This window comes from Cucurbita moschata, unplaced genomic scaffold (genome assembly GCF_002738365.1).
Source record: "Cucurbita moschata cultivar Rifu unplaced genomic scaffold, Cmos_1.0 Cmo_Scf00017, whole genome shotgun sequence".
Classification (NCBI taxonomy): Eukaryota; Viridiplantae; Streptophyta; class Magnoliopsida; order Cucurbitales; family Cucurbitaceae; genus Cucurbita; species Cucurbita moschata.
In genome coordinates, this window is record NW_019268533.1 from 4,067,773 (window position 1) to 4,092,990 (window position 25,218).

General features: G+C 36.2%; 3 protein-coding genes across 6 annotated transcripts; 1 reads left to right on the top strand and 2 right to left on the bottom strand.

Moving 5' to 3' along the window:
- Positions 1–7,565: 7,565 nt before the first annotated feature.
- On the bottom strand, positions 7,566–10,533 carry LOC111454995 (plant intracellular Ras-group-related LRR protein 5-like). The gene is made up of 3 exons (XM_023096498.1): positions 9,937–10,533; positions 7,984–8,900; positions 7,566–7,911 (listed from the first exon to the last, which is right to left on the bottom strand). Exons 1-3 carry the CDS (start codon positions 10,469–10,471, stop codon positions 7,756–7,758), a joined length of 1,608 nt encoding a protein of 535 aa, XP_022952266.1. The 5' UTR covers positions 10,472–10,533; the 3' UTR covers positions 7,566–7,755.
- Positions 10,534–13,913: 3,380 nt separating this feature from the next.
- On the top strand, positions 13,914–16,901 carry LOC111454996 (aluminum-activated malate transporter 12-like). Its single transcript, XM_023096499.1, has 6 exons — positions 13,914–14,341; positions 14,476–14,616; positions 14,696–14,968; positions 15,819–15,940; positions 16,022–16,165; positions 16,242–16,901. Exons 1-6 carry the CDS (start codon positions 14,098–14,100, stop codon positions 16,875–16,877), a joined length of 1,560 nt encoding a protein of 519 aa, XP_022952267.1. The 5' UTR covers positions 13,914–14,097; the 3' UTR covers positions 16,878–16,901.
- A 668-nt stretch (positions 16,902–17,569) lies between these two features.
- Positions 17,570–24,688, bottom strand: LOC111454994 (transcription initiation factor TFIID subunit 4b). 4 transcript variants are annotated; one of them, XM_023096496.1, is made up of 16 exons: positions 24,596–24,688; positions 24,399–24,481; positions 24,025–24,167; positions 23,816–23,924; positions 22,525–23,042; positions 22,047–22,142; positions 21,034–21,909; positions 20,475–20,596; positions 20,258–20,345; positions 20,033–20,168; positions 19,848–19,903; positions 19,716–19,772; positions 19,458–19,598; positions 19,000–19,059; positions 18,655–18,892; positions 17,570–18,263 (listed from the first exon to the last, which is right to left on the bottom strand). In XM_023096496.1, the coding sequence occupies exons 3-16, from the start codon at positions 24,061–24,063 to the stop codon at positions 18,091–18,093; spliced, it is 2,709 nt and encodes a 902-aa protein (XP_022952264.1). In that variant the 5' UTR covers positions 24,064–24,167; positions 24,399–24,481; positions 24,596–24,688; the 3' UTR covers positions 17,570–18,090. The 4 variants fall into 4 exon arrangements, with proteins under 4 accessions (XP_022952264.1, XP_022952261.1, XP_022952263.1 ...); XM_023096493.1 differs by having other exon boundaries at positions 18,994–19,059; positions 24,596–24,687; XM_023096495.1 differs by lacking the exon at positions 24,399–24,481 and having other exon boundaries at positions 18,994–19,059; positions 24,596–24,642.
- Between the last annotated feature and the right edge of the window lie 530 nt (positions 24,689–25,218).

The window sequence follows — 25,218 nt, forward strand, 5'->3', positions numbered from 1 at the left end:
TCTCTCTCTCTCTCTCTCTCTCTCTCTCTCTCTCTCTCTCTCTCTCTCTCTCTCTCTCCATTTTACTCTATTATTATTATTATTATTATTATTATTGTGGAGACTATATTTTCCAAGTGTATCCCAAATTAAATGACCTTTTTAATTTAATTTCTTGGATGTATTTAATTTTTTTTAGAACTTTTAACTTTGATTCAAGGATATCTTAAATTAATAAATAAATAAATAATTCTAAATAGTAAATATTTTATTTAAAAAATATTAAACTTCAAAAATAATTTTATTATTAATATTACATCTAAAAAATATTCATGAACTTTTAATAATAATATTTAAAAATTTAGAAATAATTTTTTTTTTTTTTTTTGTAAGTGATGGTAAGAACTTTTTGCACTGTTTTTTTTTTAAAAAAAAAAATTTATAAATGGGGTGTTAATGCTATTTTTTAAATTTTATGGGTATTTATGGTACTTGATTACTGAACTTAAAAAAAAAAGTGTATTAATAAAACTTTTTAAAGTTGAAGAATTTTTTTAAAATATCTGTTCGTATGGGAGTGTTTTTTTTTAAACAAAATACTAATGGTTTTCATACAAAAATAACGGCAATGATTTTTTTTTTTTTTTTAAATTGAAAGTATTATTGAAACTTTTAAAAATTTAGGGAGTATTTATTGTAAACTTCAAGAATATTTTTATTAATTTAACATAATATTTATCCAACTCACCTCGTTTTGCTTTTGGTTCTTTAAAAGGCTACATTACAGTCGAGCTATGATCTTTCTTTTAGCTGCTGTGGTCTATGGCTTCTTTATTCGACACCCAAGATTCTACTAACATGGGTAAGTTAGAGGCATGACTCTAATACCATTTATTAGCGACAACATACCTCTATAATTATATGATATAGTCCACTTTAAATATACGCTCTCGTAACTTTATTTTTTGTTCCCTTAAAAATAACACTACACTAGAGATAATATTCATAATATTTTCGGATGTAAAAGTAATATTGCAATGGTAAAATACTTTGTACTATATTTTTTTTGGGTCCAAAATTTAATAAATCTTATTTATTTATAATTCCATTCAATAAAATTATTGAATAAATATGAGTGAGAAAAAAAAGGGTAAAGGTGGACAAATTAGAAAGAGAGAGCCATTAAATTGTACTTTTGTTGGCTTTTTTTTTTTTTTTTTTTTGGAAAAAAACTTTTCTTTTTTCTTCTTATTTTTTTAGAATTGATCTCAATTAGATATTTTCATTATCTTCTCACCTTCTATAATTAGAAGTTGACTATTATAAAATATGTTTTAAATATATGAATATTTTCTCCCATTAACTTTTTTTTTTTTTTTTTTTTGAGATACATTGATAAGATAAGGAATCACTATGAGAGGAGTAAGATTCGGATTACCTTGTTGATCGAATATCTCAAGGCAAGAACACTTGATTGAGATTCGAATCACTCCACAAGCAAGATCGATCATGTCTAGCTTGAATGATTCTTGTTGATCAAATATCTCAAACACTTGTTTGAGATTTGAATCACTCTACAAGCAAGATTGATCATGTCGAGCTTAAATGATTCTATATGCAACATAAACTACATAGAATTGGAAAGAAACTTAGTCATTGGCTAAAGAAAGCACAAATGCTCCTTTTATATATATTTTCCAAGTCTACTTACAAATACAACCTACATGGCTTTATATAGCCTAAAAAATGAAACTAAAGGCATTCCAAGAGTTGTAACACTCATACTTTATGGCCATAATTAGCCTAAATGTAACCTAAAATAAATAAAAAAGTCTTAAAATACATTAATGAAATACAATAACTCTAAATTACTCTCAATTGTAATCTACGCAAAATTTATAATATGAAGCTTCTTTCTTCTTCAATGTGGCATGAATTGAAATATCTTTTGATAAGTTCAACAATATTTTCTTCACATCTTCATTGAAGTATATTGTATGATTGATTTCTCTTGGTTCATATCACATATTTTCTTTTTAAGTGTACGGAATTTAATAAGGTTATGTAATGACCCAATTTACCAGATAAAAAAATTATAAGAATTACGAAATGCATGATATAAGGAAAAAAAAATATTGAGTACAAGTTTGTACAGATGATTTCAAGTGTATATAATAACAGAGAATACAGATCTTTTTAAATGGTTAAAAAGTATGTTGTAATGTTAAAATTTGAATTTTTAGAAATGAGGTTGGTATATATATATATATATATATATATATATATATGTTTGCTTATGAAATATATTGTTATTAGGATTTTCTTAATTTTTTTTTAATAAAGATTATATTAAAAAATGAGAACTTTAAGTATATTTTTTAAAAAATAATAAACGGAAAAAAATTATCTGTGAGGAACGGATCCTGGCAAATTTCTTGCATGGAATCCCTGCTTGGATCCTTACAAAATAAATGGAGAATTTTGCAAGAATAAAGAATGAAATAGGTGTGGACGAATCGATCTTCGTCTCTGCCCTACCTCATGGACATCTTTAGGTTAGATAGGGTCACTATTATGGGAAAGACAGCTTAGATCTAGGCGTGGACGAATTGGGTGCAACTTTGAGCTAGCAGGACGAGTCGGAGTGGACCGTTGGTCTCATGCACCTGTTGCACCTTTGAATCCAGATTGAAGCAACCACAGATTCCTTTTTCGTTTTTCTAAAGCTAACGCGTGGTCTCACTAGAACTCAATGTCTGTCACCACCTTGCCAACTACGCTCGTCCTTCCATCGCCTGCCACATGTCTTGTGAGATCCTACCTCAGCTGGAGAGTGGATTGAAACATTCCTTGTAAGAGGGAGGAAACCTGTTTTAAAACCCTGAAGGGAAACCCATAATGAAAAGTAAAAAAAAAAAAAAAAAGACAATATCTGCTACGCTACGATGGACTTAGGCTTTGACAAATGATATTAAAACCAGACATCGGGCAGTGTGTCAGCAAGAACGAAACACCGAAAAGACGATATGACATTCTAGTCCAAAGTTGTTCCAAAATATAAATCTTGAGGTATAACTCCACTTTTCAGTCCGATACTAAATTCACTATGAGAGAAAACAAAAGTTAAAAGTCTAGAATGGTTTCCCTCTGACCATTAAACATCTCTGGTGAAGGAACACCGATAAAATTCTAACTCCAAACCAACATTTGGAGCAAATTTCAGTTTCTATATCCGATTGTGTCTCAAAATTCTAATTCATCTTTCTTTTTCCTTTTTTCCTTTTTGTTTTTTAATTTCTTTCTTCCTCTTTAATGGTCTTATTAGGGCATCCACGAGTCAAAATGATCATTTATCCCTTCTATTGGCTTTGACCTATTTTTTTTTCCATTTTTTTCTAATTTTCTTTTATATTGTTCTTGGGTTCGTGTGATTTTTTTTAAGCATTTCCCCCTTCTACCTTACTTTAAAATTGACCTCTACGGCCTTCAATAAAATCTCAAAAGTTTAACTTTAAAAGAAAAATCAGGTATTTAATTTCTCGTCAAAGCTCAAGTGTTACAGAGAATCGAATTCACTAAACACGAGCCGACCATGCGGTGAAGCCAAGCTCGAATGAACGTTGCTCCATAACCTATTGTAACAAAGTCAAAACACAATAAAGCTGAACACGCAACAAAGTTGTGCACTAAATTATGAAACTAGTGACATGCCAAAGCCAAAATTCTTCTTAAGCAACTCGTGACAAATTCTTATGAGAGCAGTCAAGTCAAGCTTGACTTTTGTAGTCAGCAGGTAAAGCTTTCGATTTTTCTCCCTTTTTAAAATTTTCGAAACGGTTACACTAACAATTTCTTCCTACACAATTTTCTCACAAACTTTTCATTACAAAGATCGATCGAAGAACAAAAAGCGTACGATTTAGAGAATAAAAGAAAAGTATTACGAAAGAGGAGCATGGGCACGAAAGAAGCAATTTGTGAAGCAAAAACAAAGTTGAGGAGTAGAAATTCCAAAGAAGGGTTTGATGTGAAAGAACTACATCAAGTTTTGTTGAATCAAATGTGTACAAACATGGACCATTTGAAAACTACATTCACTTTGAATTGTCACTTTAAACACTTTGGCCTTATTCTTTCCCTCAATTTCAATCTACTTTGTACCCAACTCGAACTCGACATGTACCGTTTTTTTCAAAGTTTAGACTTTTTGCCTGAAAAAACGCTCGATTTTATTTTGTTTTGGGAACAAAGTAAATTCAACAGGTAAAATGATGTTGCCCGTTTGATGAACTTGTTTCCGTCCAAGATATTAGAGACACTCTTTATACCATTTCTTTCTAAAGTGGTAAGTGCTTGGGTTTGAATTTAAGATTGGTTTTAATATTTTGAGGTCTGGACAATTCATTCTTAGCCACGTAACTCTTTTATTTTGGAATTGATATGTTTACAAGAAACATGACCGTAGATAGTAGACACGAGAATCTAGTTCTGAAAAAGGTTGTAGCTAATAAGAAAGTGTCGTTGATTTTAACACATCATTAGGACCACTTCGAAACATATATTATTGAAGAAAACTTGTTGAGTAACTTGTCTCATATCCATTGAACGTTGTTGAGATGGCACATGATTTTACGTTCTAACTCTTCCTAAGAGTCACACTGTCACAACGCTTGTGATTTTATGTTTTAACACTGTTATGATGCACATGATTTTACGTTATAACCCTATTTCGGAGACTTTAAACTTTCATATCACATTATTACGGTGCATGTGATTTTACGTTTTAACTCTATCTAGAAAACTTTAAATTCTCATATCACACTGTTATGATGCTCGTGATTTTATATTCTAACTATACATAGGAGTCTGTAAACTTTCATATCACACTATTACCGTGCTTGTGATTTTATGTTCTAACTCTAACTTAGAGACTTTAAATATTCATATCATATTGTTACAATATACGTGATTTTACATTTTAACCCTATTTAGGAGACTTTAAACTTTCGTATCACATTGTTACGATTCACGTGATTTTACGTTTGAACTTTACCTTCATATCGCATTGTTACAATGTTCGTGATTTTACGTTTTAACCCTACTTGGGAGACTTTAAACTTTCATATCACATTGTTACGATGCACGTGATTTTCGTTTGCACTCTACCTTCATATCACATTGTTACGATGCTCGTGATTTTTCGTTCTAACTCTACTTTGGAGACTTTAAACTTTCATATCATACTATTACGATATACACGAGTTTACATTTTAACCTACTTAGAAGACTTTAAACTTTCATATCATACTATTACGATATACACGAGTTTACATTTTAACCTACTTAGAAGACTTTAAACTTTCATATCACACTATTACGATGCATGTCATTTTACGTTCTAACCCTACGTAGGAGACTTTTAACTTTCATATCACATTATTACGATACATGTGATTTTACATTTTTAATTATACATTCATATTACACTGTTACGATGCACGTTGATTTTACGTTTTCACCCTATCTAAGAAACTTTAAACTTTCATATCACACTATTATGACGCATGTAATTTTACGTTTTCACCCTATCTAAGAAACTTTAAACTTTCATATCGCACTGTTACGATGCCCGTGATTTTACGTTTTTACCCTATCTAAAAAACTTTGAACTTTCATACCACACTGTTACAAATGCACGTAACTTTATGTTCTAACTCGATTTCAAAAACTTTTAAACTTTCCTATTCTAGTTGGAAGAAAGAAACGATGAACTTTGAATCAAAACAAATCAAAACTAAATATTATCGGAGGCTTCCTCTCTTGCATGAGATTGATGATGAGAATGAATTTTAGATGGGGCCTACACAACTCTCTCAAATCTACTTGATTTGACAACATAAGGTTGACTATTTTAATGATATCATGAAGAATGTAAACTATTTGTGTCCCTTTTCACATCATTCATATTCATATTCATATTCATATTTATTCATATTACTCAAATTAAATTATATCTTTAACCCAATCCATTTCTAAACAAAGACATCCACTTGTTGGCCTTATTTCAATCCTAAAGGATTTCATCTTATCAAAACACTAACCCACTTTTTCCCATTATTTTTGTGTTGATTAAAAACCATTTTTTTTTTATGTCACAATCAATTTCACGTCAAATTCGATACCAAAATGTTTTATTTATGTTTTGAAAATAAAAAAATCCCATAAATGGTAAGACGGTCGGTGTACAAGTTTCAGCCAACTTTAGCCTAAAACTATTTAATAAATGTATTGTAGATAAGCGTTAGCTTAGCCGTAATTTATTGTCTCTTGATTAAATGTATAAGAACAGGTTAAATAAATTCAACGTGATTAGAATTATCTCTATTATATCAAGATTTAATAGGGAAGGAGCCTAAATCGACCCCTTTTTGTCTTTGATAAAAAATGAAAAAATAAAAACAGTACAAAGAGATTAGACTCTTGGATGAGACTAAGCAGCTACCGAACGTCCCGACACGCCCCTGGCCTATCTTGATTAAGACCAAACAAACAGAACTTATAAAAAAATGGAGCCTAGTATAAGGTGTCAAACAAATAAATGAGAATGGAAAAATGATGAATATCCACTAGTATGGATATATTGTTGATTTCCTCCATTGCATGAGGTAAAGAGAGTCGTAGATTCGTAGGAAAGGAGAGGAGCGAAGCTGCTTGCTTTACGGACCGTAGAAGAGCCTTGAATTTTAAAACTATTAATAAAGGCTAACACACTCCTACCATCTTTCTAAAACAAGCGAGAAAGTTGCTCCTTTTTCCTCCTTTTTCAATAACAAAAATGGAAAGAAAGAATGACCAACTATTAGAATATTAGTAAAGGCGCCTTAGTCTATCTCTCAATATAAGAAGGGGCATTTTCTTGCTTGTTAGCGCTCCCTAATTCATGGATTACTCGGTAAGTATGTGGCACAGGCACAAGACCTTTGAATGCAAACAAAGAATAGCGGGTAACCCCGAAAGACGAACTCAACCACTTTTTAGGAGTTGGTTTTATTCATTTTGTATGACTCGGAAAAAGAGAGAACAAGGCGAAAACCTTCCTTTTTATATGATATGAGAAGATGACAACACTTCCTAGCACTTCCGTATCGTAACCATAGGGGCAAAGCAGCTTGACAAAGAAGAGGGGCTTGGACACAAGTTTAACTTCTTCGATTAGGCTACCACCCAAAGCTTGGTTACTTGAACTACCCTTGCTTTACGTACTCGGTAAAGAGGAAAATGCAAGCTTTTTGGTGGGCATCTCAAGTCAAGAATCAAGGGTATAGGTTCAAAACTACTATCATTGCCCAAGAAATGCTCTTTCCTCTTGCAGGGTCAAACATAGATCATGGACCCAACATCTCATTTCTCAAACTTAGAAGGATCAATTTTGAAGCCCATTTGTTCCACCAAACTTTTGAAGCCCATTCCTTTTAGCAAGCATTTTGTGTTTTTATTGACATTTTGGTCGAGTCGTTTAGCAACCTCGAGATAAGGTTGGAGGTTCAAATTTTCATACCCTACGACAAAAGTCCTCTAGTGGCTACTTCAATCAAGTACTCGGTTCGGTTCGATTTAATTTTTTTTCGATCCAAATGTCCATTTTGGCCCTGCTTACAAAACTCTAATCTTTCTTCAGAAAAACCATAACAACAACACTAATGAAACTATCATTCATCCACTATACAAACAAAAACAAGGTTCCTTTAGCCTTATTTTCAATGAAAAATCAACAAATCAAAGCTGTAATTCAGTAGATAACCTGTGATGAGGCGTATCACTTGTTTTGGAGCAACATAATGAACAAAACCATAACCAAAACCCCTTCTCTTCTGTTGCCTCAGATTTGAAGTCCCCTTTTTCCACTGCATCAGCCATGAACTTCACAACAGCCTGACATAAACAAACTTCAAATTTGAATGATGGATTAATTATGACTTCAAAACTGATGTGTTTTTGCTTTACCTGAGCACCCAATTCAATAACTTCTCTTGGTGGTTCTTCTAATGGCGTTTCATCCGCTTGGAGAACTCTCAATTTCGATAAGAACCTGAAAGACTCCGGCAGGAATCGTATCTGGTCTGCACTTATGTCAAGCTCCTCGAGCATCTCCAGGTTCCCGATCGATCTCGGTAACGCTGTCAGGTCGGCGAAGTTCTTGCCGATGTTCAGCTTTCGGAGGCTAACAGCGAAACACAGATTTTCGGGGATCGTTTTCAGTTCGTTGAAGCTAATGTCTAGTTCCCTTAACTTGGGGAGATTTCCTATTGTAGTGGGAAGTCCTCTGATTCTATTGTAATGCAGGGTGAGAATCTCTAAGGATTTGAGCTTTCCGATGGCCTCGGGAAGAGATTTTATCTCGTTAAAGTCAAGTCGTAGCTCGACAAGTGACGAACATGATCCGATTGTGTAAGGTAAGTCCTCGAGCTCATTGGTTTCTACGTTTAACATCTTTAAACTAGTCAATGATCCAATGATTTCTGGTAAATGGGCGAAAAGGTTCGAACTCAAGTTGAGAGAAATAAGGTTTTTCAGGTTCCCAAAAGAAGCTGGCAGTGATTTTAGCCTGTTTGCGTGCAGGTCGACGATGGTGAGGTTTACAAGCTCCCCGAACGTGCCGGGAAGGTTTATTAATTGGTTGGAGTGAATGACAAACTTTGTTAACAATCTAAGGCTACTTAGTTCTGGTGGAAGTGCCATGATTTTGTTTTCTGATAGGTCTAATTCAACAAGAACAGATAACTTGCCAATGGAAATTGGAAGAAATTCCATATTATCCATCAACTTTCCCTTCAGATTTAGAACAGTTAACCCACTTTTAGCAATGTTTTCAATAAGATCAGCAACTTTCATTAAACTCAGTTTTTCAGTTTCTCCTTCACCTTCAACACAGATTAACAATACAAACTTAATAAGACAATGAAAAGAGATGGATAAGAAGTGAAGATATTGAACTTTTGGAATCCATGGGAAACAAGTTCTATCCGAAACAAAGTTATGTCAACAGCATGTTTACGAAAGTTTGAACTTTATTCTACTGTAACAAGAGCACATATTGTCCACTTTGGCCCGTTACGTATCGCCGTCAGCCTCACGGTTTTTAAAACGCATCTGTTAGGAAGAAGTTTCCACACCCTTATAAGGAATGTTTCGTTTCCCTCTCCAACCGATGTGGGATCTCACAATCCACCCCCTTCGAGGCCTAGCGTCCACGGTGGCACACTACCCGATCCATTTGTAAGAGTCCAAATCCTCCAAGCCCACCGCTAGCAGATATTGTCTGCTTTGAGCCGTTACGTATTACCGTCAACCTCAAGGTTTTTAAAACGTGTTTGTTAGGAAGAGTTTTCCACACCCTTATAAGGAATGTTTTGTTTCCCTTTCCAACCAATTGTGAGATCTCACAATCCACCCCTTTGGGGTCTAGCGAGGACACCGGCACATCGCCCGATGTCTGATTCTAATACCATTTGTAATAGCCCAAGCCCACCGCTAGCAAATATTGTCCGTTTTGGCCCATTACGTATCGCTGTCAGCCTCACAGTTTTGTAAACGCATCTGTTAGGAAGAGGTTTCCACACCCTTACAAGGAATGCTTCGTTCCCCTCTCCAACCGATGTGAGATCTCACAACTACACTCTCTTCTATTCTATCAAATCATCTCTTCAAATATCAATCAACTAAAAAGTCTTTTCTTATCCATCTAGTTGATTAAACTTCAGTAGCAACCTATGGATCAGGATTCAGAACTCAAATCAAAGCTAAACCTCCCCAATCACAAAGGAAATAGGGTATTATCACAACTTCATGAATCAAACTAAGATCAAATGCTAATTAATTACAGAGAACTTCATATCACAGAAAGTATCGCATACAAGGAAAAAAAGAAAATCAACAGAGAGAGAGTTCGAAATCTACCTGAAGAAGATAATGGAGGAATGAATGAAGAATTCTTAACCAAATCCTTATTTCCATTGCTTTCAAATTCTTCATCTCCCCTATTCTTCTCCAAATTTTGATCACTGATTACCATCTCCTTTGCAATTTTCTCAACTGGATCACTCAAATTCAGATCCCTCTGGCCCTGAGAATCGCCAGAAACCAAATCAGAAGCTCTCAGAATAAGTTCATCGAAGGTTTTCAGCATCTTATCGATCTCAATCAAACGAACGGCCTCTCGCCTCTGTTCATGCCTCTCGAACAACACCATCATCTTCCTCATCTGCTGCAAAATAGAGAAGAGCTGTTCAGGGACATTTTGAGGGACTTCCTGCTTTGAAATTTCCCCCAATTTGAAATCCTCGTCGTTCTGAACAGTATTGAGAATCGCCACGGCTGCTTCGACCTCTTCTATGGAGGGTCTGGCCGGAAGTGATCGGAAAATTCTAGTGATTTCGTTGACAGTGTCTATGACGGGAGATGGAAGTGGGTTTTGCTTGAAGGTAGCATCCATGGCGATTGGGGCTTCCAATTTGTAATTTGATATAAACTTCCAATTCACAATTCATTTCTTGATGTATAAATAATCCATGACTCATTATAAATTCATTTTGATATATGATTGCCTCGACATGATCACATTACCTACTCCTCGTTCTTAAAGAGTAGAGACTATTTCCACAAATCAACAGAGTTTTTTCAGGATGTTTTGTTCTCACTCACATGTATCATAAAAAATTTCGTAAGTCACCCAACATAAAATTGTTACATGTAAACTATCTGATTGACTATGAAGTTCTTATAATTAAGCGGTCCATAAAGGAAGGTGCATCTTGTTGATGTAGATAAATGAAAAAAAAAAAAAAAAAAACTATAAATAACATGAAACACATATACCCTAACCTTAGTCTCATAGCTGTTACCGTGACATTGTCATCCGTGTAGAGACGTCTTGCCCTTACTTGAAAAATAAGGGTAGCGATGTATTTTAAGAAATATTCACTAGATGACCTCACTATTAGGGTCAGAAAATACATATACAAACAATCATAGAGGGACTTATCCTTTCATAAGAACATTTTATGGTGTTGAACTCCACTCTCCAATCTAGGCTAAAAATTGGATGTGTAGTACTCCTCTACACAAACTTGCGTACGCATGCTACTGGAGCCACGGAGGGAAAGGAGCTCGCAAGATATCACAACGAACATAAATATCGTAATGTACATGCTCATACTCATCATAACGGGGAAGTATCTCAATGCACATGATTATACAAAAATGCATGAAGTCTCCAAGCTTTAAATCATATGATATGCCTATCGTATATTCGTTTTTTATTTGGCATAACAACATTTTAGTCTTGAAAAGATTCTTATTAACATGGTGTACATGACATATCATAATATAACATGAGTCATAACATATCATCACATAAACATAGCACAATATAACATAATATACGTCGTCTGTCATAAAATATGGCACATGGAGGGGCTATAGGGCACGTGCCGTTTATACTTCATTCAATTCATCAAACCATGTCAATAGTAGAGCCAATTACCTGAGTAACTTAAGTTGGAGTTGTCAATTCCATCCCGGTGCCTTGGGCACTTCTGAAGCTAAAGATCGTTTTTTTTTTTTTTTTTTTTTCTGATTCTGAGCATGAGATCTAACGTAGATTTCGAATGAATTTCCTATCCAAAACACATATGGTTACCGACATAACTTGCTTCCAATATCGATTCCTTGCTTGCAAATGATGTTTAGAAAAAGAATAATTCGTTCGTATTTTTATACCCAAAAAGAAAAGAAAAAATGGGATGAAATAATACCAAATGGGTTTATGTGGTAAGAAATCAATACTCATCTTTGATCACAAGCTACCCATGACCCCTCAACTCCCATAAAACCCCTAACACCTTTGTCCATTTCCATCCATTTCAAGCCCCATACTCATCTTTGTCACATCATCGCTTCCAACGTAACAAAATGTTAGTATAGCTATCGTTTTAGACAATTAATAATATTTAACATTGTTGAGGATTGGAGTTGGTTCAAGCTATCAATGAAACCATGAAAAAAACTAGAATGAAGATGAACGATCTAGAACAGATAGAAAAGTTAAGTCGATGTAAGGTGTATGAACCTAAAATTTGAAGTAGGCAATAATGTATACTTGAATGAGGCATAGATGAAGAGTGTGAACACGACTCTCCACAATGGTATGATATTGTCCACTTTGAGCATAAACCTCATAACAATGGAGATAATATTCCTTGATTATAAGCCCATGATCATTCCCTAGATTAGCCGATGTGGGACTTTCACCCAACATCTTCCCTCGAACAAAGTACGTCATTTGAGGATTCTATTGACATGACTAAGTTTTTAGGGCATGGCTCTGATAACATGTTAGAACGATTGGTTTTGTCACCATCCCTACATTACGTGTTCCACATATCTATGCTTCGTAAGTGCATGACTGGCTATACCTGTTTTGAGGTTCGAAATCTCTCGTTCTGAATAAAATCCATAACTCAACTAGCTATATAATATATACACACTCGACCCCAAATAAAATCGTAAGCGGAAAATAGCTGAACGGAATCATTAGGGTAAAAATGAGCCATGCATGAGAGAAAGGAGCAAAGCTCGTGAAAGTTAGAAAAGGAGGGGAGTTTGTTTCTTTTTGGAGCTTTAAGTTTTTGTCATCTTCACAACGCTAAAAGGAGAGTTTTGTTTTGTGAAGAACTCTTTTGCCTTTCAAGCTTTTTCTTTGGTCAACCCTTGGACGGTGCACAGCTAAACCAACACATTTCAACACTTTAATCATAACTAATCACTCATTCTCAACTTTAATCACGGCTCAAACTCAAATCGCTCAAATCCACCGCTAATAGATATTGTTCTTTTTGAGCATTTTCTTCCTAACTTTCCTTCAGGGTTTTTAAAACGCGTCTGGTAGGGAGAGGTTTCCACACCTTTATAAACAATGTTTCATTCTCCTCTTCAGCTGATGTGGAATCTCACAATCTACACCCTTATAAAGAATGTGTCAGTTAGGGAAAAGTTTTCACACCTTTTAAATGTGTCTAATACCAACTGTAACAGTCCAAGCCCATCACGAGCAGATATCATCCTCTTTCGGCTTCCCTTTCGGGCTTCTCGTCAAGGTTTTTAAAACGCATCTACTAAGGAGAGGTTTCCACACCCTTATAAAAAATGTTTCGTTTTCCTCCTCAACCGATGTAGAATCTCACAATATACACCCTTATAAAGAATGTGTCTGTTAGAGAGAGGTTTTCACACCCTTTAAACGCTTTTGATACCAACTGTAACAATCCAAGCCCACTGCTAGAAAATAGTATTTTTTGGGATTTCCCTTTCGGCTTCCCCTCAAGGCTTTTAAAACGCATCTACTAAGGAAAGATTTTCACACTCTTATAAAAAAATGTTTAGCTCCTCTCTTCAACTAATGTGGGATCTCATGACAACCCACCCAGCCCAATGTTCTCGTTGACGCTCGTTCCTCTCTCCAACAATGTAGGATCTCACACTTCAAAACTCTCATGTTGATTATAATAACTTCCAACTACTTCCCAATTTCATTTTAGTCAACTCTTGGACGGTGCTCGATTCGTCTCAATTTGATCCCTTCGTGTTTCTTAGAAACGATCCTAATCTCGATTTTGTTTCTAGTTTTTTTTCATTGATGGTAAACAAAATCATCATGAAAATTGGGCTCGAGTAGTTCACCATTTGCAAGAGAAAATAGTTGTAAAAGCTTCCACTTTTGAGTTGACATTTGGCTTAAAAATGGCAACCTACCCTTCAAATACTTGTGGACTTTATTGCACTACATGTGACTCTCCATCTCTCTCTCTCTCTCTCTCGAGACATGAGCATATAAAGTGACATATCAAACCCACTACAAAAAAAACTTGGGGTTCTCTCAAAAAACACAAGAACTTCCAATTTATTACACCAACTTAGATCAAAAAACATATATGTTGTCAATTTTTGTTTATCATATTGGTTATGTTTTAGCTTTTTTTAAGGTTTTTGTTCATTGAATTATTATTATTATTACATGTCATTGTTTCTTCCTAGAGTTGATGCTGAGAAGATCATAAGAAGATGCAAGTGAACAAACACATCCAAGTGACAATGGACAAAATCCAACACTTTCCTGTTTTGTGTTGGAAAACCTCCAAGAAAGTGGGAGCTGAAGATCCTAGGAGAATTATCCACTCTCTCAAAGTTGGTCTCTCTCTCACACTTGTTTCTTTGTTGTACTTAATAGAGCCATTGTTCAAAAGGCTTGGTAGCAATGCGACATGGGCTGTCATGACGGTCGTCGTCGTTCTAGAGTTCACCGCCGGTTCGTTCTTTTCTCTATCTAACTCGATCAGGGTCCGACCAAAAACTAAAGTTTTCATTGTAAATTCATAGTTAAAAGTCGTCGTGTTTCGTTTCGATCGGTTTCTTGCTATGTATTGAATGGTTTAATGGCAGGGGCAACTTTATGCAAAGGACTCAATAGAGGGTTGGGGACATTATTGGCAGGATCCTTAGCTTTTTTCATTGAGGGTGTTGCTAATAGATCTGGAAGAGTTTTTAGAGCTTGTTTCATTGGAGCTGCTGTTTTTCTTATAGGTAATTTTGTCTTTGTTTGTTCTTTTAAGGTTGTTGCTAATGATCCTTAGTTTATGCTAAAACTTGAACTTTGTCACAGGAGCTGCAGCAACATATATGAGATTCTTTCCCAAAATAAAGAAGAATTATGATTATGGAGTGGTGATATTTCTCTTGACGTTTAATCTTATAACGGTGTCGAGCTACCGGGTCGATAATGTCTTGAAAATCGCACACGATAGATTGTATACCATTGCCATTGGCTGTGGAGTCTGCCTTTTGATGAGCTTATTGATCTTCCCAAATTGGTCTGGAGAAGAGCTCCATAATTCAACAGTTCTCAAGCTTGAAGGGCTTGCCAAATCCATTGAAGGTACAAAACAAGAACACCTTGCTTTTTACGTATCGTCACATGATCCTTATATTATAATAGCCCGAGCCCCCGCTAGCAGATATTGTCTTCATTAGACTTTTTTGTTCGGACTTCCCCTCAAGATTTCTAAAATGCGTCTACTAAGGAGAGATTTCTACACCCTTATAAAAAATGTTTTGTCCTCGCTGATACTCGTTTCTTTCTCCAATCGATGTGGGACCCCCAATTCACCTCTTTGGGACCCAGTGTCCTTGTTGGCACACCGCCTCGTGTCCACTCTCTTTTGGAGCTCAACCTTTTCACTGGTACATCGTCCGGTGTCTGAACGGCCCTAACCCAAATCTAGCAGATATTGTTCTCTTTGGGTTTTCCCTTTCGAGCTTCTCCTAAAGGTCTTTAAAACGCGTCTACTAGGGAGAGGTTTGCACACTCTTATAAAGAATGTTTCGTTCGCTTCCCCAACCAATGTGAGATCTCACAATTCACCTCCTTCAAGGCCCAGTGTCCTTGCGTTCACTCGTTCCTTTCTCCAATCGATGTGAGACCCCCCGATCTCCAGTGTCCTTGTAGGCACACCCACTCGTTTCCACCCCCTTCGGGGACTTCTCGCAGACACATCACCCGGTGTTTGGCTCTAATACCATTTGTAACAGTCCAAGCTCATTGTTAGCATATATTTTCCCCTTTTGGCTTTCCTTTTCGAGCTTCCCCTCAAGGTTTTTTAAACGCGTCTACTAGGGAGAGATTTCCACACCCTTAAGATGCTTCGTTCTCCTCCCCAATCGATGTGGGATCTCACATCTGTCATGTGAATGTAAGTAACTAATACTCGTAATAATCACACTTGCAGGCTGTGTTAACGAGTATTTTTTCGACACCGAGATCGACGAAAACAAAGAGAGCTGTTCAGGGGACCAAATCTACAAAGGTTACAAGGCAGTTCTAGACTCAAAATCCATAGATGAATCTTTGGTAGGAAAAAGCCTTTTTTGATACCTTTTTCTGAATGACTTTTGTTGCACTTTGTTCAATATTTGCTTGTAAACTGAGCAGGCATTACAAGCAAGCTGGGAGCCAAGACACTCAAGTCACTGCTACAGAATCCCATGGCAGCAGTATGTGAAATTGGGCGGCGTTCTCCGCCATTTCGGTTACACCGTCGTCGCTCTACACGGCTGCCTGCAGACCGAGATTCAGGTGCATCATATTGGTTCAAATTCTAGTACTTGCAATGATTGACACAATCTAAGAGTTGCTTTTTGTATCGTTCTAGACCCCACGATCGGTTCGAATCCTTTTCAAAGATCCTTGCACTCGTGTTGCGCGGGAAGTATCGAAAGCATTGATCGAACTCGCTAACAGCATACGTAATCGACGACATTGTTCACCAGAGATCCTCTCGGACCATCTTCACGAAGCGTTACAAGACTTGAACAAAGCGATAAAATCGCAGCCACGGTTGTTCCTAGGCTCAAACAGAAACAAAGCCAGCAATATGCTAGCATTAGCAGCAGCAGAAGCAGGACAAAAGCGCTGCAGGTCAGGGGGATCGTTATCGAGCGTGAAAACCGACTCATCGGCGTTGATGGAATGGAAGACGAAACGGGCAAGTGAGCAATCAAGGGAGGCTGAAAGGAAGGTGTTGAGGCCACAGTTAAGTAAAATAGCTATCACAAGCCTTGAGTTCTCAGAAGCACTTCCATTTGCAGCGTTTGCTTCTTTGCTTGTTGAGACAGTGGCTAAGCTTGACAATGTTATAGATGAAGTTGAAGAATTGGGCAGAATTGCTTGCTTCAAAGAGTTCATAAATGGTGATGATCATGAAGAACAACACATAACTGTCAAATGTGAGAAGCCAAACATCAATGTGTCTCAAAATCAGCTGTCTTCTGTTGGTGGTGCTGAGTAATTGGGATTATCAATATCATTCCTAAGAAGCCTTAGTTGAATTTTCGTATAATCGTACACATTTGTAGCACCGACTAGTAAAAATATCATGTAAGGGACTTCACTATTGGGGTCGAGAAATGCATATACATGCAAACATGACTATATTATGACTATATTATGACGGTATTGTGACCTAAAACCTAGTCTTGGATTCAAATTCACTTTTACAAACATAGTTTCAAAAGTTTCTCTTTCTGTGCACACAGAATTCATTATACGAGTATCACTTTCATACTTCCTAGGCCTTATCATGTATGCATCACATACATATCATATCTTATGTGACATATTTCATAAAATTCAAATATTCTTAATTTTTTTTTTTAATTTTGAGATGAGTTGGAAGCCTAATCTAATTAAGAGAATGTCCCACTCACAAACCAAACCAAAATTTTCAATTAACCTGAGTTGGATGGATTATCACGAACACACCTGTAATGGTTGCATTGAAAGATTTATAGAAGGTTCCAAACTATCATTAACGTGGAAAGATTGAGTTTGAAGGTTCCAAACTATCATTATACTATCATCAACGTGGAAAGATTGAGTTTGGTAGTCGTCTGAATTGAACGGATTATCAGGTCATACGAACACCTGTAAGATGGGAAGATTTATATAAGGTTCGAAACCATCATTGAACTATCATCGACGTGGAAAAAAGAAGAATAAAATAATTTATCATCAATGACAAAACGCCACGGAGCTTACATAATAGCACTCCAATAGCGTTAATATTCAGAACCCACACAGACACACACACACAGATAAACCATTAAAAAAAAAAAAGCTAAATCATGAAGGTAAAGGGAGTGTATAGCCGATGGAATTGATTGAAGCCAAACATCAACACAATCTTCTTCCATCTCATGAGCTCAAAGATCCGAATCATCACCCTTTCCCCTTTTCGGCGTGTTGAAAACCAGAAACGAATCAGCGCCAAACTGTGGCAAATAGAGCTCTCTCGGGCAAGCTCTTGAGCCTTCTTTAATCTGTACAAGCTCTTGAGGAAGTCCTTTTCTAATTGTTCTAGCAGCAGCTACCAACTTAAGCAGTTATATTTCAAAAACTATGCAGTTTATCATATAGCCAATACCATTAGTTCAGACAGACAGAACCCCGCCAAATGGACGCACGTCTCTAGGGATGTTAGTTTACCGTTGTTATAGTCAATTCTATTCGCCGGTGGCTTCGGAACGAACTTTGTTGAACAAACGATATATTGTGGTGGATCTGGACATCTGGGGTTCTCTTTGCAGCACGGCGATGACATCTTTAACAGAAATACTACGAGCCACCCTAGTTTGACTTGCACTCATTTGGTTCCTTCCAAATTTTTTGGAAGTTCCTGCGAAAAAAAACCAGTTAGATGTGCTTAAAATATTGCTTATTTTCTTTGTTCTCTCTCTAATTTAAAGAATGCGATCAAATTTAAAAAAAAGTAGATGGATGATTATCATAAACAAGTTAAAATTAAGCTATTGATGCTGACAAGAGTTCGTGATACTCATTTCTCTGGAAACAAACTCGCTATAGCTCGACTTCCATATCATTTTATGATGTCCATGGGATAACTGTGATCTTTTTCTTTTCTTTTCTTTGTTATTTATTAATAAGATTTGTGGTGGCCAAAGGCACAAGCAAGTTTGATTATGACAACCCAAAACGATGAGACTATCTACTTTAGTTTGGACAAACATCAAATGCCGTATTAGATATGCCAAATGGAGTGGTGTTACCTTTCCTATCGCCTTCTTGGTTGTCCTTTCCATGTCTTCCTGCTGCTGATGAAGACTTACGGACAGTATCTTTCCCCGACTGAGAACCAGAAGCAGAATCCATTCCACCTTCACGTTTCTGTCGCGCCTGCTCAGCCATAAGTTGCCATTTTGATAGCATGTCATCTCCTCCAACAGCAGCACGGGCAGCAACATTTGCTGCTGTTGTCCGCATTTTATCGTCCTCCTCTTTGTTTACCTAAGCCACAAGAAAATATATATATTAAAACAAAATAAAATCGCCAAAGAATTCCGAATCAATCGAAATGTCAAAGTAGTATAAAGTAGCACTCGCAACACCTTAACTGATTTCATTCGACCTTCATCTTTGTCCTTGTCACCAGCAATGTCTGAACCATCCTCAGGCTGCATGAAAAAGAATTTACAATAATGCGACTGTAAAACAAAAAGGATACCGGGAAGGGAAGAAAAATAAAACTTCTCACCCACACTTGTGGAAATTATTAATGATGCAGTTATTATATTATGTTTCTTCATACCAAATCCCATAAATATTTGACAGACGAGCTTCGTTTTGCAAAAACATAATCAATATTATTTATAGGAGAAAGACAGCCAATAAGAAGATAGAGAAGCCCTATTAAAAAATAAATATAGAGAACTACAAGCCAATACCAAACAAGTAGAAGAAAAGCTTACCAATGTACTACATTTTTCATACGAATGCTATTTATACCATGTTCTTCATTATTGAACAAAGTCCTGGTTAGACCATAGGCAAGGAAAGCAAACGAAATGCTTACATCATTAAGCTTACGGAGTTTTTCTTCTTCAGCCTGTTTCTTCTCCCATTCTTCTCTGGCCTTTTGGTTTACTAACATAATTTGTTGTCGAACATCTGAAGTAATATGCGTTCGGTGCCTTGGTTTCTCAGTGTCCACTCGCTGGAGAGATCAATCAAAAGTATGAACACACAATAATATACAGCTTATGAGTTAATATAGTACAGAATGAGAGATATCGAAGGAAACTAGAGTTAAAATGAAAGGAAATACACTGACCTGCTTTGACAGCCTGATTAGATTACTAATAATCCCACGTAATCTTTCCTCCACACTCTGAAGATACAGTTACTGTCTGTAAGGCTGTTAATGCATCACCTAAAAAAATGATCGAAGTGACTAGCATCTTACCAGTGAGAGACATTTCTCAACGTCATTGCTCATGCTCTTTAAACCATATTTAGCCACTGCCACATACAAACACGCCAATTAGTACAAGTCACTGAAGAATGATGTTTCTTCCATTCAGTTACCGGAAATAACTTCACATAAACAGAACAGCAAACCAAATATTAATTAAGGAATTGGACACTAACTGATTTCCATCAGCTTTTTCTGCAATGGGGCCTTCTGCAATAGCAGCCTCTCTTCTTCTTCTTGTACAACCTTCCGTGATGCTTCAGAAGCTCGACTATCCTCCTTTGCACTAGAAAATAGTTGTTCTTCTTCTTCCTGGTCAAAACCATAATTTTTTTCTTCTGAGCATTTGTGTTGGAACCAACTAGAACTAACCAACCATTCATGAAATATGAGAATTGTACCCGAATATTAACTCCACTGACTGCAGTGACATCGTTAAGTTGTTCAATGCTTTGATCCGAAAAAGCCCCAGATACCTTTTGCTTCTTACTGTTGGGTACAAGTCAATTATATTTGAAAGGATCAAGAAGGTTAATTGTGAATAATGACCCATTTGTTTCTAAAGATTCCAAAATAAACTTCACTTCCAGGACTTAAGACAAGTGAAAGCAGATTTACCTTGATAAGGGTGGTGAAGAGCCAAGTGCTTCAAGAGGCTTCTTTTGGCCCACGGCACCTTTTTTTTGAGGTGCCCTATTTTGCATTCCAGGAGTAGTTGCAGATGGAACCTGAGAGCTTAACTGCAAATCCCAACAAGAAAAAAAAAATTAGTCCGCAAATAGATGATACATCATAAGAGCAAGCCAAGGGCATAAGATTGAGCGATGTAAATGCTTCACGAAGATAATATCAAGACATGGCAGAGGTAGGTACATATTAAATCATCTAATACATAAAAAAACACTTACACAATTTGTTGCAACAGACTTGAAAAGATTAAGCAAGGAAATTGATGAACCAGGTGTAGAATAAACTACTTATCAATTATTTTTATTCAATAAATAAAAAACAAAATCTATGCTCCTAAGTTGTAACAAACAGAATGAGATACGAGGGCAGAAAGAAAGGCATAAAATTACTGCCTGACATAAAAAGTGTGCAGTCGAACATTAGCATGCAATTTTAACTTTTACAAAACTAAAGGTAGGACAGCAACGTACACTCTACCAATACATACCACAGCACTAGACTCGTGTAGAGAATTTGCATCAGAAGAAATTGGATTTGCTGCGTTGGTTGATGATTGAGGCATAACATTGTTTGATGTAGGAAAAGCTACTTTAGAAGTTTGCTTTTCAAAAGGGTCCTTCGCAATTCCAGGGGTTGTGTTAACTTGTTCAGCCTGCATGCTAGGAATAGAAGACAATCCCTGCAAATTTGAATGTTGGGTTTTGTTCTGCTCAGAAACCTGATCAGAAGGTTCTTGTTTAATGTAACTCATTGAAGATAGAGGGCCTGTGTTCTGCTCTTTACTTGTTGAAGACTTCCAGGGACTTGGCTGTGAAGTTAAGTTATTACGTAAGTGTGAAACATTTCCACCCTGGACTCGCTTCGGATCATTTATAGTAACTTGCCTATCAAAATTGGGAGCCTGCTGGGAAATTTGCTTCGCTTGACCCTCATGGGGTTGGGGTTTAAGAGATAACGAAGAGGTATTTATATTTGACCCAGTATACGGGTGATAATTACCACTGTTTCCATACATGGGGAAAGATTTCTGTTGAAAGTGTAGCTGCTGCTTCTCGAGTCCTGGAACAGGAATTGAGGAGCGTTCCCTTTCCTGGATGGTGCCTGAACTGGATGAAGTCAATTGATTTGCATTACCATCTGTTCGCTGTTCTACTTCTCGTAGAGATTGCATATTTTTGTCCATGGCAGGATAGCCTGAACTACTCCGCCCTTGGGATGCTGAAGAGGGGATATATGATTGAACAGCAGGAGAATTCATGCCTTTCTGATGAAGTTGTGAAAATGGTCGTGGGTCAGAGAAATTTGGTGCACCAGGGCCCATAGATGGCATTCTAGGAGAAAGTTGCCTGACTGAAGGTGGAGGCTGTAAATGAAAAAGGTTAAGACTGGAACCTGAGGAAGGTAACCATAATTCACGAACAGACTGATTTAAAGTAATCAATAAAAACATAATAAAATTTCATGACAATCTTCATTACAAGAAATCAATTAACTGCTGACCTGTGCTTGTACTTGACAAACTGCTAATCTGAGCATCTGATCACCCACAACACCCCTCATGAGACGTATAAAATCATCTTTGTTCATTTCATTCCTCTACAATACAAGTTCAAAGTATATGAGACAACCTATTCAATCATGAACCATCCAACCACTTCTTTAAAGCATTACGTCAGAATTTAATATGATTGATGGGAGAAAGACACTGTCACACGAATAAGACCCTAAGTAGAGAGTATATTCTAAGGGTAATTACCATAGTCATATATTGATCAATTCATTTTCTATAACAAAGAATTGATTTAAACCATGCATTTTATGGAGGAATATGAAATGCCAAAAATCAATGAGGTAAACAACCCTGTTACTTATCTGGTTAGTCCTTTGCTTAGGGCGGATTCATTACATCTAACCTCAATTTCACATATACTGTACAGTTATAGGCAATAACAGAATGTGCTTTTATTCGCGTACTTACCTTCAATCTGTTAAATAAAGTCTGAAGCTGCATGGCTCTGTCTTTATCAAGCTGAGGCATCAATACAGGCATCAACGAGGCAAAGGGTACCTGTTTACTACGATTTAATGGGTTATTTGCCTGTTCTGAGACCATTGTCTGCTGATTACTCATCTTTTGTAACTTCAGGTATTGAGATTCATTGTCCCGATTCTGCATTCTGTTTGAATCATTCACAAGGATTGGAGCTTTTTCAGAACCTTGCAGCCCTGCTGTTTGAGAAAACTGAGCAGAAACTTGCTCTGTGTCCCCTTGTTCACGATCTGCTTGGGGCTGATTCTTTGAAGCTTGGAGGGGAGCAGCATTATGTTGCTGCTGATTTTCAGGTAATGATGAACATCGCTCTAGTTCCATCAGAGATGAATGTTGTTCTTGCTTCGGACGAAAATTTTGATCTTGTTGTGCATGAGATTCAGTCTTTTCGTTTTGACTAGCTTGTAACGAGAGGTTAGATGGACCATTGCTCCCTCGAGGGAAAGCTGCATTTTTAGACACAAACATCAAATCAACTATTCCATATTTCAAACCACACATCCATGAGCCACTACATGAAAAATTTTATGCTTGCTTTTGAACACATTTTTTTCTACATAGTTACAGAAAATTTTCATCGTCTGCAAGGGGACAAAAGTGCAGTTTGAACAAGATATGACCGTCCGTTTCAAGATTAAATAATTTGAAAAGCCAGAAGAAAAGCTCATGATAAGAAGGCGTGTGGTAATGAATTATGGAAACCTGAAATTCCAACATTTCAAAATCGGTGTTACACTATGAAATCAACACAAAAGATTCAAGAAAAAGATGGAGGCAAAGTTATGACAATGAAGCAAGAACTAAGAATACATAAAGGTAAAAATATCTTCACGCCAAAACTGTAAATATATTTAGTTGCCACAAAAACAATACTAAAGTGGGTGTTTTCAAGTTGATTCAACATCCAACTCATTTTAACTGGTGAAATAGCAATTTGTTCACTTAAATTATTACACTACAGGAAAGGCATCATACGTGTATGTAACAAGAAACAAATTGATATCCAGGTAAAATAGCTTTAAAGCCTGCAAACCATTAAAAACACAGGAAAATGCTTTTATAGGAAACATGCTTCTGTAGCAGCACATTTCAATATGTCTCTACAAATTTCGACCACTTATTATTTATCCCGAAAAATGAGACCGTACTCGATACAAAATTATGTAACACAAGAGCTATGACAAAAACTTAAAACTTCTAAGTTTAGGATGAATTATACCTGCATCTGACTCAGGAGCCTGGGAAACAGCCGGAACATCACCTTCTATGTCTCTATTCAAGGCAGCCTGAAAAGCCTCCACAGCTGCACCCGAATGCATTGTTTCATCCTGTCCACAATGAAACATCCAATACAGCAAAAATTTACAAATGATATCCCCTCAGTCCTAGGATAAACGTTTGCACACAAGCACTAAAAGAGACAAAAACCTCGTCATCCTCCAGAAGCTTCATAATAGAGGGGTCCATAACAAGCTATGTCTGAAATCAACCTCGGTCAACTTACCTTGCTAACAGCTAATCCAACGATACAACTTCTAAAAATTGCTAGAAGATAACGAGTTGAAAAGTACCTTACACAACAAAAAAATCCACTTTCACTGAAGAAGGAAGACAAAATTAAACAATTATGATGGTAATGAACACGAAACCTAGCTAGTTCTTTTCATCCCATCGCAAATAGATAGAAAATCAAATGAGCTTGTTTGATCCGGTCTATACAATTAAAATTGAAATTCAAACTGATTGCAACATTAACAGTTTAACATAAACATAATACAAGTTTAGATACACCGAATTCCTACCATCCGAAGAAGAGTGCTGAATTCAATCCCGCGATGCCCAAAAGAAGAAAATCGCTAGAATCTTAGTAGGGAAACATTAGGAACTGTGAGGAGGACAGAACCAAACGAAACAAACAAACAAACATGGAATCATGATTGCAACAATCGTAACCCGAAAAATCTTGAAAAGAACAGAACGCATTCAATCATGAACAAACCTCGACGGGAAGGAGCGACGGAGAGAAGCTGGGGAGAGACTAGAGAAGTAGACAGATTTATTAATTTTCTTTCTGTTTCTTACGCTTTTTTCTTCTTTTTTTTTTTTTTTTTCTTTTCTGAATGGGCTGGGCCCAAAGTCTATCTAGGGTTTGGGCCGTTTCGTTGGGCCTTGGTCCAAGTATAAGATATTTAAGAAAATTAATTATTTTTTAGGTAATAAATGACTAAATCTTTTTTTTTTTTTTAATCGATAAATTTTCTAAATATTTTAATGGACAAAAATACCCCTCACATACAAAATTGAATAATTAAGATATAATAAATCTAAGATTTAATGAATAAAACATATCAACGTCCTATTATGCATCACTGTCTTCCTCACAATTTTTGCATCAGATAAATTCAAGTCGAAATTTATGTTACATTAAACAAGAATTAGATTTCATTTTTTGTTACAAATTTTGAGTTAATGATAATCTAGAGTTATGGTGTTTCATTAAATAACTACTAATTATGATGGTAAAATATGAAAGTTACCACTCTTGAGTCTGAGCAGAGGTCAAGAGTTTTCTTTTGAGTGTCCATAAATTCATTTAAACTGTCCTTGTAAGAGAGACTTAAA

Coding starts and splice junctions, on each gene's coding strand:
- LOC111454995 (XM_023096498.1), bottom strand. CDS start 10,471: ATGGATGCTACCTTCAAGCAAAACCCACTTCCATCTCCCGTCATAGAC. Junction 8,901..9,936: donor TCCTCCATTATCTTCTTCAG/GTAGATTTCGAA, acceptor TCTGTGTTGAAG/GTGAAGGAGAAACTGAAAAA. Junction 7,912..7,983: donor TTATTGAATTGGGTGCTCAG/GTAAAGCAAAAA, acceptor TGTTTATGTCAG/GCTGTTGTGAAGTTCATGGC.
- LOC111454996 (XM_023096499.1), top strand. CDS start 14,098: ATGCAAGTGAACAAACACATCCAAGTGACAATGGACAAAATCCAACAC. Junction 14,342..14,475: donor CGTTCTAGAGTTCACCGCCG/GTTCGTTCTTTT, acceptor GTTTAATGGCAG/GGGCAACTTTATGCAAAGGA. Junction 14,617..14,695: donor AGCTGCTGTTTTTCTTATAG/GTAATTTTGTCT, acceptor ACTTTGTCACAG/GAGCTGCAGCAACATATATG.
- LOC111454994 (XM_023096493.1), bottom strand. CDS start 24,063: ATGGACCCCTCTATTATGAAGCTTCTGGAGGATGACGAG. Junction 23,043..23,815: donor GGCTCCTGAGTCAGATGCAG/GTATAATTCATC, acceptor CTAAAAATGCAG/CTTTCCCTCGAGGGAGCAAT. Junction 19,904..20,032: donor GAAAAAGCTGATGGAAATCA/GTTAGTGTCCAA, acceptor TGTATGTGGCAG/TGGCTAAATATGGTTTAAAG.